The following is a 14632-nucleotide window of genomic DNA, read 5'->3' as shown; positions in this document are numbered from 1 at the left end:
AGCTTGGCTTTATTTATTAGAGTAACAGAATAATAAGGTCAAAATATGATCCTGAATTTGGAATTTCAAAGGCCAGCTCTCTGATTTCCTTTACTGGTTTGTCTCTGTGACCCGAATGAAGGACTATCAGCAAAGCAGAAGCAGGCGACCTCAAAACACTTTTGTTATTTTATTATAACACTGTTGACCTCCTAACTCTGTTTTCTTTGTGCTATATGTTAAATAGTGTACTGTATACACTTTGGTAAGTATATATAGCTTTGGTAAGATCTTTTTTAAAAAGCTCTTTTAAAGTTTACTTGACCTAGGAAATTGCATACGGCCATAACAAAGTCGCTTAATACTCCCAGCTTCACGTTCCTCACCTGTAAATAAACTAAATGATACCCAAGGACACATCTTGGTCCAATTTTCTGTGATTCAAGTTTGAATGTAGACATTTGTGTCTGAAATATCACTTCGATGTGGCTTTTAAAAAAAAAAATTCAAATCAAGAGTATTTGTAATGTTCCTAAATGGTTTTATCAAAAAACTTAAATGTGGTTTCTGGTTGTCATTAGCAGACTTGTTAAAACATGTGGCCAACAGCAGTAGAGGCCCAGGCCAGAAACTCTCAGTTCTGGCATCCATTGCCTACTCCAAACAGAAACACTTAACTCTTTAGTGCTTAGTTTATTTATCAGCGTTAAGGCTTTTATTCTATAATTAAAAACAATATCCATAATAGAAAATACAGTTTGTCAAATGGCTTTTTTGGAAGACATTAGAGATTATGATTATTTACCATATTTGCTCCACTCTTGTCCATTTTTTGATTTGTTAGAAAAGTACATAGCTGAAAGAAACCCAGCTATGCCATTACGTGGCAGTGTTAAGAAATTTAAACATAGTCTTTCTCATTTTTCCTCCATATTAAAATGGTTACTGGTTCAGTCAACAAAAAATTTTTGAGTACCTACTTACACTCTGTTGAACGGATTCTAAAAATCTATCATGAGCTGTAAATGCAAATTTGGTTCACATGTGGGTGTTACTTGATGTAAAGTAATACTCAGAATATGACTCGACCTTTCCATCCATACTGCTTTTTTGTGGATACATAATAATATCTGCTCAGTTCTTGATAATCCTTGTTAACTAATTGGTGGTTTATACTAGGCAGATGCCAGATTGACTTCCCTAAGCCAAACAGGACGTATCTCTGGCCGCCTTCCTCTAGTGTCAGACTCTGCATGATTTTCCATTATATCCCCCATGGATTAATGCCTGTCTTGCTTTCCCCTGCTGTACCTTCCCAAGAAATTACAGGAATAGACTATTAAACAAGAATCTGTATGGGATTACTTCTCTCATTTCCAGCATTACTTAATGCACCGTTTTATCAGGAAAAGTAAGAAATCAGTCTTTCAAAATAAAATTACTTTTAAATAATGGAAATTGACAAACTAAAATTAAGGTCTTGATCAGTAAGAATCTTTAAATTCTTGAAGTTGTGAGTTCTACATGTATTACACGTTATTTATCTTTCATTTTATTTTTACTTTATTGAGTTCTATTTTAAGTTTGATTTTTTTAAATTTGGTATAGAAATGAACTCACAGTTCATTCATTTGCATCATGTCTTCATTTTTTTCAGGGTTATCTTTACAGTTCAGCCCTGCAGCTGTATGGAGTAGAATTGAATGGAGACTTTTGCCAGTTGCAGGAAATGATCATAAAAAAATACCAGTTCACTGACAGAATAAAGGTACCCTTTTATTTATGTATTTCTTTACTAATGAAGTACAGTTGAGACACACTGTTACATTAGTTTCAGGTGTACAACATGGTGATTTGGTAAGTCTTTATGTTACACAATGCTTACCATGAGTGTAGCTACCATCTGTCACTCTACAATGCTGTTACAATATCATTGGCTATGTTTCCTATGCTGTCCTAAAGGTACCCTTTTAAATATATATTCTCTTACCTATTTTACAGCATCACTTAGCCAAGTTTCTTCTAGATTAGAGTTGGAAAATCTTTTCGGATCTATTCTTGGTTGCTGCTATGTAGAACATTGAGTTGACTTAGTACTTTAAAACAATAAAGGTGAATTTAATTATAATTACCTTCCACTCCTATTTCTCTTCCTCCCCACTTTCATTAGAAAGTAGAATTTTTCTTAATTTCCTTCATCTCCTCTATAGTATAGTTTGGGTAGCAGCATTAATCTGTAGATGTAAGTCAAAAGTGTACTTAATGAAACTCTCTTAATGAAGGTGAACAAAAAGGTTAAATAATACTCTCAGTACTTTATCTTCTTTTTCTTAAGTTTCCAGGAAGAGCTGTGGATGCCACAGAATGGCAGTTCAGGTGGAATGACGACCTGGTTGGGCTATAACAGAACTTAGCTCTTTCTCTATATGTAAGGGCAAAACTAACCAGAAAGGGAAAAGGAAGTCTTTTGGTTAATGCAGTAATTCTTTTTTTTTTTTTAAAGATTTTATTTATTTATTTGACAGAGAGAGATCACAAGTAGGCAGAGAGGCAGGCAGAGAGAGAGAGGAGGAAGCAGGCTCCCTGCTGAGCAGAGAGCCGGATGCGGGACTCGATCCCAGGGCCCTGAGATCATGACCTGAGCTGAAGGCAGTGGCTTAACCCACTGAGCCACCCAGGCGCCCCTGCAGTAATTCTTACCTTTCACGATGATCCTACACTTCTAATGGCAATGTGGGGAGATAGGGAGCACCTAAGGCTCTCTTGTGTTAAGGTGTTGAAAGACATCTCGGTAAGATTAAGGATCTAGTCCTCCCCTTTTTTATTGAAGGAAATGTTTTTTTTCCTCCCTCCAAACTTCCTTTTCTCCCCCTCTCTTTGTCTCTCTCTCGTCTTAGAAATAGAGAGGCAAATGATTAAAGCAGATTTATCCTACAGTAATAAATTCATGGATTTTTCTCACCATCCCAATTTAGTGAACAGAAACACATTGTTCTTGCATAATAAGAATCACATAACAGGAATGTTGATTTAATTGAAAGTTAAGATTTAAAAATTGACCTCTTAAGAATCCTAGTTTATAAATGGACAGTCAAGGGGTGCCAGGGTGGCTTCGTTGGTTGAGTGTCCGACTCTTGATTCAGCTCAGGTCACAGTATCAGAGTTGTGGGATGGGTCCTGTGTGGGGCTCCGCACTCAGCAGGGAGTCTGCTTGCGATTCTCCTTCTCGCTCTACCCCGCCCCCTGCACCATGCATGTTCTCTCTCTCTAAAATAAATAAATCTTTTAATTAATAAATAAATGGAGATCCAAGTACCTTATTTTTATTTTATTTTTTTAAAGAAGATGATAAAGGTATGTTAAACGCATTTATTTACAAATTAAAAGATTTTTTACGCCTAGCTTTTCAACGGAGCATACGTGGATGAGTCCCCACCCCACATACTTTTGTTGGCTCTGGTGGCTGTTAGTAACCCAATGACAGAAAGCTGTTTGTGTACCATTTCATTGGCAACCTTTACAGTTTCCTTCCTGGATGGTAAAGACAGTTGTGTTTGAGAGGCCCTAAGATCAACGGAAAGGAATTCTAGGGTTTGTTTGTTTGTTTGTTTTAGGTTATTTTAAAATTTATCATATTTTTAAATTTAAATAAATTTATATAAATACAGGTTATTTTTATCTTGAAATCTAAGTAGCCTTAAGTCTCAGGCTCCACTTTTTATTTTTGTTCTTGTTTGGTCTTCTTTAATAGGACTTTCCTCAGAAGTCTAGAGATCCTTCGCTGTCCATTCAGACTTAAGAGTGAGAAACAAAAAAGCTGGTTGAAGTTCTCAGCACTGAAGTGGGGATTCTGAGCATTGGGGGCTTCACTGTTGAGTGATCTTGCTTGGCTGGTTAATTAGTTGGCGAGTATCTGATGAAGTATATTAAGATCTTTCCTCTTGGGCTGGTCTGATTGCTCAGAGAAAACCTTTCCAGGCTCCTTACTGAGTGGCCAACAACATCCTACAGACGGAGGGGTAGAGGAGAAGAAGTGAAACGTAAGGGATTTACAACATCCTGTCTGCCTTACTGCCCTTGTTTTCAGGACCTTAGCCTTTCTTTCAGCTAGTCCTGCTTTCCCCTGACCCAGACACCTTTGTTTTATCCTTCCCAGAGAATAAACCTCTATTCTTTTGCTGTGGTATAAGAAAGTCCTCTGGGGGTCTGGGTACTTCTAAAACTGACTTTCAACCCAATTACCTTATTTTTAGCATTTCTCCCTACTCCTTCACCCAGAAATAGCTGGCGCCATCAATTGTGAGCCTTTTTGAGATTCTGCAGTATAAGTCAAGTCTGGGCCTTAGCTTTCTATCTGTCTAGCTTAAAAATCAGATTTTTCTGGTCTCCTAAATTCCTTATTAGTTCCTCTTTTTTCCCTAACTTACAAAATTTTATCTCTGTTATTTCCTTTCCCATTCCCCCCATCCTTGTGGGTATATACTTCTTTTCTAAAAACCCTATACTGTTGTTATGAGGTTTCAGGAAAGCGTATGCGTACATGCCATGTGTCTTATGCGCTGTCTTTACATGAAAGACCCATTGGCTTAAATTCTTTACTTTTCTTTATTCATTATTTTGTTTATTCTTTATTCATATCTCGCTTATTCCTTTGATGTCACTTAGAGTTACCAGCATAGCTGTTTCATCCCATTACTAGAATATAACATATTTGAGTGTAGGTATTGTATCTCATTCCTCATGGTGTGTCACCCTCCAGAGTATCTTGTATTTAGGAGGTACCCATTAGAAATTGGTTAGGGGCACCTGGGTGGCTCAGTCAGTTAAGTGTCTGCCTTTACCTCAGATCATGATCCCAGGGTCCTGGGATCGAGTCCCACATCAGACTCCCTGCTCAGTGGAGAGCCTGCTTCTCCCTCTCCCTCTGCTGTTCCCCCTGCTTGTAATCTCTCTCTCTCTCTCTCTCTGCCAAATAAATAAATAAATCTTTAAAAAAAAAAAATTGGTTGAATTGATTTTGGTTACCATGCAGCCTTTGCATTAGTAGCATTCCAGTTTGTCCAGAGCCATTTTGGGAGGTTTCCATGGGACCTCTCTTGGTTGCCATAATTAATTTAATTTAATAATTTATTCTTTTTTTTACCATATCTGTGGGGTGGGGTGTGGGAGAGTGAACAGAGATGGGAAAGAAAAAGAGGAAACTGGTATATCAGTAGGTTAATTTGCATGTCTATTTCATATCTCAGCAGCATGTTTAGAAAGTTTATTAATAAAGTGATTGTTTTCTGTGTGTTCAGGAACATGTTAAAGGTGTGTTTCAGAAACTAGAGGCCCACTTAATGTAAATTATCTTAGTATTTTTCCTACTTAAAAAAGAGAATAAAATATGTTAAGAATCAGACCCCACAACATTCTAAATACTGTTTATTTGTAAGACTAAAAAAGTCCTCTAATACAAAATAAACTTTTTCTCTTCCTTTTAAAATAAAAGTGGTTTGTTTTGCACTTGAGAAAATAGATGTTTTCTCTTGTTACATTGCTTATGCTCTGTAAGACTTGTTGATTGTGGTCAAGTTAATTTTTTTGAGGTATATAGTTTCAATTTTTTGTTATTAAGTTTGTTATGTTAATTCCTACATAGTTGACATACAGTTGTACTATACAGTGAATCAGCAGTTCTGCACATTACTCGTGCTCATCGTAAGTGCACTCTTTCATCCCCATCATCTGTTTCACCCACTCCCCCACCCACCTCCCCTCTGGTAACCATCAGTTTGTTCTCTCCAGCCAAGAGTCTGTTTCTTGGTTTGTCTCTCTCTACTTTTTTTTTATATTTCTCTCCTTTGCTTGTTTTGTTTCTTAAATTCCACTCATAAATAAATATGGATGAAATCATAGGTGTTTGTCTTTCTCTGATTGGTTTATTTCACTTAACATTATACACTCTAGCTCTATTCATGTCATTGCAAATGGCAAGATTTCATTCTTTTTTATGGCTAAATATCCCTGGATGGATGGATGGATAGATAGATAGATAGATAGAGGTACCACATCTATATTCATTCATTTGTTGAAGGACCCTTGGGCTGCTTCCGTAATTTGGCTATTGTAAATAATGCTTCAGTAAATACCGGGGTGCATGTATCCCTTTCAATTAGTGTTTTTTGTATTTTGGGGATAAATACCCAGTAGTGCAATTGCTGGATATAGAGTCATTCTGTTTTTTAGCTTTTTGAGGAACCTCCCTACTGTTCCACAGCGGCTGCACCAGTTTGCATTCCCACCAGCAGTGCAAGAGGGTTCCTTTTTCTCTACATCCCCATCAACACTTGTTTCCTGTGATTTTGTTTTTAGCCATTCTCACCGGTGTGCAATGATACCTCATTGTAGTCTCGATTTGCATTTCCCTGATGATGAGTGATGTTGATCATCTTCTCATGTGTCTGTTGACTGTGTGTCTTGTTCGGAGGAATGTCTGTTCATGTCTTCTGCCCATTTTTAAATTGGATTATTTGGGGTTTTGGTGTTGAGATGTGCAAGTTCTTTATATATTTTGGATACTGACCCTTCATCACATCGGTCATTTGCAGATATCATCTCTCATTCAGGAGGTTGTCTTTTAGTTGGGTTGATTGTTGCCTTTGCTGTGCAGAAGCTTTTTATTTTTATATAGTCCCCATAGTTTACTTTTGATTTTGTTTCCCTTGCTTCAGGGAACCTATTTAGAAAGATGTTGTTGTGGCCAATGTGAGAGAAATTATTGTCTGTGATCTCTTCCAGGATTTTAACGGTTTCAGGTCTCATATTTAGGTCTTTACTCCCTTTTGAGTTTATTTCCATTCATCCTGTGAGAAAGTGGTTCAGTTTCATTCTTTTGCTTGTGGCTGATCAGTTTTCCCAGAGCCATTTGTTAAAGAGACTGTCTTTTTCCTGTTGCATATTCTTGCCTCTTTTCTCAAAGATTAATTGACTGTATAATTGTGGGCTTTTTTTTTTTTTTTAGTTTTCTGTTCTATTCCATTGATCTGTGGATCTGTTTTTATGCCAGTACCATGCTGCTTTGATGACTACAGCTTTGTAATCTAAATTGAAATCTGAAATTGTGATGCCTCCGGTTTTGTTTCTCTTTTTTAAGATTACTTCATCTATTTGGAATCTTCTATGGTTCCATACAAATTTTAGGATTGGCTTTTTCTAGTTCTGTGAAAAATGCAGTTGGTATTTTGATAGGGATTGCATTAAATCTGTACATTGGTTTGGGTAGTGTAGACTTTGTTACAATATCTGTTATTCCAGGCCATGAGCATGAGATGTCTTTCCATTTCATTGTGTCATCTTCAGTTTCTTACATCAGTGTTTTATACTTTTTTTTTTTTTAAGATTTTATTTATTTATTTGACAGACAGAGATCACAAGTAGGCAGAGAGGCAGGGAGAGAGAGAGAGAGGAGGAGGAAGCAGGCTCCCCGCTGAGCAGAGAGCCTGATGCGCCGCTGGATCCCAGGACCCTGGGATCATGACCAGAGTCGAAGGCAGAGGTTTTAACCCACTGAGCCACCCAGACGCCCCAGTGTTTTATACTTTTGAGAGTACAGGTCTTTCACCTCTTTGGCTAAGTTTATTCGTAGGTATTTTGTTGTTTTGGGTGTGAAGCATATAATTTTTAAGTAAATTGTTTCATTTGCTTCTTTGGATAAATGAATCAAGTAAATTTTAGACGAAAAGTCAGACAAAGCCAATAAAAATATTGTATTAACATTTTATAATATATAAATTACTTTTATAGATTTGATATGATCCCATTGGATTCTGTGCATCAGGACAGATACTATTCCATTTTACTCATGAGGACACCGACTGCCTAAGTGTACAGACTCAGTTGATGATAGAGCCAGAGTTTGAATCTAGGGCCTTTGTCTCTTACAATTAATCATATAGTCATAGTGGAAAAAGCTCCGAACTAGGGATCGAAATACTGTAATTATATGACTATGTAAATAAATCTATCTAAAACAAATTTTCACAAGTTTATGGTTTTTAATTAGATACTAAGTATTTCCCACAGGTGATACTATTAAATATACTGTTCTTTCTCCCATTGTAATTATGGCTAACTTCTCATAGTGCCTCATGTCATTGAACCTATAACTATATCTTCTGTGGTTATCTTTGTTTTCTCAAGTGAACTTACTCTTCTTTAGGTGCTTCATGCGGACATCTGTACCCAGGGTTCACTTCTGCAAAATGCTGATGTTATTATCATGAATAATGTCTTTGAATATTTTCTTGATGAGGCAGAACAGGCCAGGTATGTTATTTATGCAAGCAAAAAGGCTGTTAAAATATGTTCAGCAAAGTATGAAAAGGGATTAGTGGAGTGCCTGGCTGGTTCAGTTGGTAAAGCATGTGACTTGATCTTGGGGTCGTGAGTATAAGTCCCACATTGGGTATAGAGATTACTAAATATCTTTGTTTTTAGAAAAGGGATTGATAAAGTAGAAATATTTTCATATTTAACTTTTTAAAAACAGCCTCAACAAGATTATGTTAATAAGGAAATGTATTACGCATAAAACAAAAATAAACTTTGTCTAACTTTGTAAAATATTACATCTAATGGGGGGTACATATTAAATGATATCATGACCCAAGCATTTGCTTAGCAATCAGGGATGCAATAAGATAACCATTCCTGATAGGCATTTATACTTACTCTTTTCTGTCTCCATTTTAGTTTTTTTGAAAAAATATGTCATATGCTATCCTATCACAAAATTTTGGGAAATAATTTCTATAAGTGATAGAAGATATAAGAATATTAACCAAAATAGTGATTAGCTGTCAAACTTTATTTTTAAGGCGGTAATTGTAGGTTCCTAAAACTCTTTAGTTCCTAAAACTATTTCTTTCCAGGGAATAGAAAAGTTAGCATATCTGTGATCTTTTTTTTTTTTACTTCTCTGCCACAGTTTGATGCTCAGGACCAGTCAGTCCCTCTAATTAGAAAATTCCTGTGGTCCATAGTCTGAGACATTGATTTTCTAGCTAGTTAGGAATCCTAACTTTTTTTTTTTTTTTAAACATAATGATATATGTCTAGTTGAAGGAAAACTCCCTTTCCATACATACGAAATGGAATTACACAAATGTTTGGCCTAGTGCATCAGTAAGGTTTATACTGCAGAAAAATAAAAAGACATATAATTATAGACCATAAATAGTTAATACAAAGTGAAATCCTGAATGGCGAAACCCTCTTTATCCTGCCACCCTTTTACCTTCTATGTTCTCCCCTGCCCCCAACTCTGTCTCAAACACATACACACACACATGCCATACCCATTACTAGTAGGTTAAGGTTACCATGAAATTAACAGCTTAAATATTTTAAAAAGAAACTAGTTCAAGGGGCGCCTGGGTGACTCACTGGGTTAGAACCTCTGCCTTCGGCTCAGGTCATGATCCCAGAGTCCTGGGATAGAGCCCTGCATCAGGCTCTCTGCTCAGCGGAGAGCCTACTCCCCCCTCTCTCTCTCTGCTTCCTCTCTGCCTACTTGTGATCTCTGTCAAATAAATAAAATTTTTTTTAAAATCTTAAAAAAAAAGAAACTAGTTAGAAAGAAAGCTAATCACATAATCAAAGCTCAGCCAGAATAGGTGACAATTTTTGGTCACAGGCTGAAGACCAAAAACACAACATGAGCAAAGTTGTCTTAATCATAGCCCTCTTTAAGCTTAATTTCCAGTGGACAAAGTATGATTAGCTTTTCACCTTTTTAAGTTAATGACCAGTAGCCAAAACATTATATAATTTTTGGAGAATGAAGTATTACCAGGTTTATGTTGTGTAAGAAGTTAAAAGAGAAAAACACCTTAAAGGCTTTGGAGTTTCATTACAGAACGATTTTGACTGCTGAAGAATGATAAAAGCCCCTGGTGAACTTGGCACCAGAAATACTGAATGTTTGGGTTGTTTTAAAAGCTTTCTTGGTACATTCATTCACATGCTCTACATTGTTCAGTGACTAGGTATTGGCCACATGTGTTAGTCATTTCTCCTAAATTAGTCTAGTGCAATGAATTTGAAATATAGGTAGGTTATAGCCATGAATGACAGTATAGAGGAGAATGTTTAGGAGACCCAGTAAAGCATTCTGACATTGGAATCATTATCATTTACATACATTAAATCTGTATTGTACTGAATGAAAAAGAATGATGCTACCGCATATAGCCTCTAAGGATTTGTCTTAATGAGAATCTGGGACAAGTAGAATGACACTGCTATAGGAGTTAGTATATAAGAGAAAACAGAAATATATCCTAAAAATAGGACACGTGTACTCAGGAAAGACTCATGCTTCCGAATAAGTCCTATCTCATTGAAGAGTAACACCCCCGATTTGTTGAGTAATTGTTGGTTTCAAAGGTGCCTCCGTGCGTTTCCTGAGCATGTGAAGCACCTAGAGCTGCCAGAAGGACAGCTTGCCAGAAGCAGCAAGCGCTATTCGGAGAGTCATGGCCAACCACGCCAATTTAGTCAGCTTCTTCATTCTTATTAAATAAACTTCTGAAATACGTTATTTTTAAGGAACCACATCAAAACAATAGCTCTAGCCCACACACAGTGACTATTATCAAGCACTGCTGCATGATTTTAGATCTAGCCTGAGGAAGAACATTTGTTATCATTTTGCCTAATGAACTCCAGAATACTAACCCTAATAACCATTGCTGTAACGGAAAGAAACGCGCTGCTCACCTGCCTGTTGCAAGGGCTGCTCATCTCTGCTTTGCTTGCCCATTGCCCGCCAGTAGGAGGGGTTACTCTCAACACTCACACACGTAGAGAAAGCCAGCTCGTGTCTGCACGGAATTCGAGCTGGGCAGGTGCTGTCCTGTGGTACGTGTAAACACACGTGGCATTTCATCATGCTTTCAACCTGGCTGGTCCCACTCAACTCCGCCGTTGCCATGTTGCCCAAAAGTCTTCCCATTAAATTTTTTTGACAACCAGGGGTGCCTGGGTGGCTCAGTGGGTTAAAGACTCTGCCTTTGGCTCAGGTCATGATCCCAGGGTCCTGAGATCAAGCCCTGCATCGGGCTCTCTGCTGAACAGGGAGCCTGCTTCCTCCTCTCTCTGCCTGCTTCTCTGCCTACTTGTGATCTCTGTCAAATACATAATAAATAAAATCTTCAAAAAAAATTTTTTTTGGACAATGGAATAAAGTACAATTTCACTCTTGGTGTTATTTTAAAAGATGTAATCTACAGATCATGCTCTATTGTTAGTCTTTGCTTGGCTTCTGGTTTCTGGGGCCTTTCTACACTACTCTTCCCCATCTGTACCTCTTAGCCCTTCTCCATTCCACAGAACCAGTTTTGACACACTATCAAGAGTTTAAGGAGCACCTGGGTGGCTCAGTCAGTTAAGCTTCTGACTCCTGGTTTCAGTTCAGGTCATGATCTCAGGGTTATGAGATCAAACTCCACGTTGGTCTGTGCTCTGGGCTTTGAGCCTGCTTGGGATTCTCTCCCCTACCATGCGCTCTCGCTCGCTCTCTCTCTCTCTCTCTCTCTCTCTCAACCAAAAGAAATCAAAAGAGTTAAAGGGTTTTAACTGCTGACCCAGCTTTGACTTGTGTATTGGTTCTGAAAACTGAGTTTTGGCCTTAACAGTAACTCGTACTAACACAAATCCTCATCTTGTTAAATCTCTTCAGTGTTGTAACATCACAATTTTGCCAACATCCCCTTCAGAAACTGAAGAACTTGTCAGTTTCTAATATGTTGCTACAATCCTATTTCTTGCAGGCAAACATTTTGCCCATCTGGATTTCTGGGTATTGCCTGTGCTGCACTTTCTCTTGTGATCTTCATTTTTTAAAAGTGTTCAGTGTCTGGTAAAACATAAAATATTAATTTTTAATATTTTGCAGAGCCTGGGAACATATCAGCCATAATGTAAGGAAACAAGGATCATTATTAGTAACAGTACCAAGTCTTGAAGATTCTCTGTCAGGCCTTCAGGTATGTAAACCTCTTTCCGAGAATTTTTCTTTTAAGATTTTATCTATTTATTAGAGAGAGACTGCACACATGAGAGAGTGATGGGGGGAGGCATGAGGGCAGTGGGAGAGGGAGAAGCAGACCCCACTGAGCAGGGAGCCTGATGCAGGGCTCGATCCCAGGACCCTGGGATCATGACCTGAGCTGAAGGCAGAAGCTTAAGTGACTGAGACACCCAGGACGCCCTATCCCAGCATTTTTATTGTCAAAACTTTTCCCCTACTTTCTTCTGATAGCTCTTACTATATCCTAGAGATGTTCTGTCTGAAGAAAGAAAGAGCAGTAACTTAGAGCCTAAGAACTGGTTTGTGGTTTGTTCATTGGCCCCAAGAGCTCTGAAATTGTAATTCCTGTCTTGATAGAGAGTCCTTTGCTGCTCCAACCAGTTTTTCCAACTGGGGTCTTACAGTTTTAGGTTAACAAATGCTACTAAATGTTTGCAAGAGGCTTAGAACACCCACATCATAACTTTCCCCTTATAACAAAAGGAACAGGAATTCCTGGGTGGGTCAGTCAGTTAAGCATCTGCTTTCGGCTCAGGTCACAATCCCAGGGTCCTGGGATCAAGCCCTGCACTGGGCTCCCTGCTCGGAGGGAAGCCTGCTTCTCCCTTTCCCACTCCCCCTGCTTATGTTCCCTCTCTTGCTCTCTCTGTCTCTATCAGATAAATAAATAAAATCTTTAAAAAAAAAAAAAACTGAGCCATCAATAACACTTTCTTAAGAAATTTTTGTCAATCCAAATTATAAAAGTAATTCATGTTTGTAATAACAAGGGAAATAATCTTGAGATATATAAAGATGTTAATCTCCCCATCCCCTCCACTTAAGTGTTGTCCAGGAGAGACCCATCTCATGTGTGGTATAATCCTACCATACTTCTCATGCTTATAAAAATATGTCTTCTAAAATATATGGTCTCCAAGGGGCACCTGGGTGGCTCAGTCAGTTAAGGAGCTGACTCCTTTTTTTTTTTTTTAAGATTTAATTTATTTATTTGATAAAGATCACAAGTAGGCAGAGAGGCGGGCAGAGAGAGAGAGAGAGGAGGAAGCAGGCTCCCTGCGAAGGAGAGAGCAGGCAATTAAGGGAAGGGCCTGATGAAGGTTCTAGAGGGAGAGTAGCCCCTCTCATGCGACCCCTTAACACCATCACTGTGTATGTATGAACAGTTTGCTCTGTTCTCTGTGTATTCTTTGTTGTTTTAGTCTTTTATTGTTTAAACCTAATGATAATTATTAAACTAGTTACGTTAGAACAATTACTCTATTCTGTATTTTCTTTATTCTTTCAAATTCCAAAATCACAATATATTAAAAGCTGAATCCACAGACCTACCATGTAGTACAACAAAGAATTGTTCATGTGACACCATGTAAACTTAGTCCTCCTTATTGTAAAAAAAAAAAAAAAAAATCTGTCATTTTCAGTGACTTAGTTCATCATGATTTCTTGAAGTTCCAGAGAACAGGATGATTCTGCATTTTTCATGTATGTTTATCATCTTTTTTCCTTCCAGATTAATATACAGTTATCTTCCTGGGTTGAAGAGGTACCACTGAACTACAACATATACCGAGAAAACCATATTGACAGAGAAGCTCTTGAACAAATTCATTTGTATAAGATTCTCTAACGTCAAAGTAGTCCTACCTCAATGTAGTGGTTTGTTGAGTATATTACAAATTAATAAAAAGGAAACATCACCCTGATACTCTAACACATATTTCTAGACTTTATATGTATGTTTACATATTTGTAAATAGTCTTATGGGTATATATACACACACATAGTTGTGTATAGACACATAGTTGTGTCCATATACAACTTTGATTTCTGTGATAATTTAATTAAAATATTTATCTGAATATTTTTGGTTTTCCTGTTTCTTTTATCTTGCTAAAAACAAATACATGTTTCTTTAGTCACTGACTTTGTATACCAATTCCAGATATGACAAAAAAGATTAGAAGGTGTTTCCATCATAAGAAAAGGGTAGAAGGGAAGGAAGGTACTTTATATCCCATTTATTAGATCTCTGTTCTGTAAGATTCCTTGTACGCCACTTTATGTGAGGAGGCTAGCCCAAGGACAAAATAAGAAAATAATTGCTGTTGCTAGGAAAAACCAAAACTAGAAAGATAGCCTCCAAAATATAAGTAGAGATTTTTATCTAGGTGGAGCAATTAATTACTGGTCATTTTTTTTCCTTTTCCGTGTTTTTCTTTATTTTCCATTTTTTTTCTGTGAGGAATGTATTTCTTTCGAAATCAGGAAAAGCAAAGTTGTTGTTGTTGTTTGTTTTTTTTTTTTTAAGAATATAGTGGAACATCAAAAGAACACCTAACTGGTTCTAGTAATCTCATATTTAATATTATCTTTATATTACCTTTTTAAACTAATCTACATTTCAGAATTGTGGAACTTTTTGGAAATCTATGTTTTGGGGGTTTTTTGTTTTTTTTTTTTTTTTTTTTTTCAATTAGCAGTGGAGAGAGGCAGAGGCAAAGCAAGAGAGAGAATCTCAGGTAGACTCCCACAGAGGGCAGAGCCCCACATGGGGTTTGAGCTCACAAACCTGAGAT

The 14632-nt window shown here is 37.3% G+C and overlaps 1 protein-coding gene across 2 annotated transcripts in view; it reads left to right on the top strand.

The window, feature by feature from the left end:
- The window catches only part of LOC101671717, a 35837-nt gene extending 21922 nt beyond the window's left edge, over positions 1 to 13915 (top strand). For both annotated transcript variants that reach the window (XM_045067822.1, XM_045067823.1), the window contains 4 exons: positions 1637 to 1747; positions 8180 to 8286; positions 11918 to 12008; positions 13566 to 13915. In XM_045067822.1, the coding sequence (XP_044923757.1) occupies positions 1637 to 1747; positions 8180 to 8286; positions 11918 to 12008; positions 13566 to 13682 (426 nt within the window). In that variant the 3' untranslated portion in view covers positions 13683 to 13915. The remainder of the gene's footprint in view (positions 1 to 1636; positions 1748 to 8179; positions 8287 to 11917; positions 12009 to 13565) is intronic.
- The last annotated feature ends 717 nt before the right edge of the window (positions 13916 to 14632 follow it).

Source organism: Mustela putorius, unplaced genomic scaffold (assembly GCF_011764305.1).
Source record: "Mustela putorius furo isolate JIRA1106 unplaced genomic scaffold, ASM1176430v1.1 tig00003898_pilon_pilon_pilon, whole genome shotgun sequence".
NCBI classification, from domain to species: domain Eukaryota; kingdom Metazoa; phylum Chordata; class Mammalia; order Carnivora; family Mustelidae; genus Mustela; species Mustela putorius.
The sequence above is the reverse complement of the archived record's forward strand: the minus strand, read 5'-3'. Positions and strand labels throughout refer to the sequence as shown.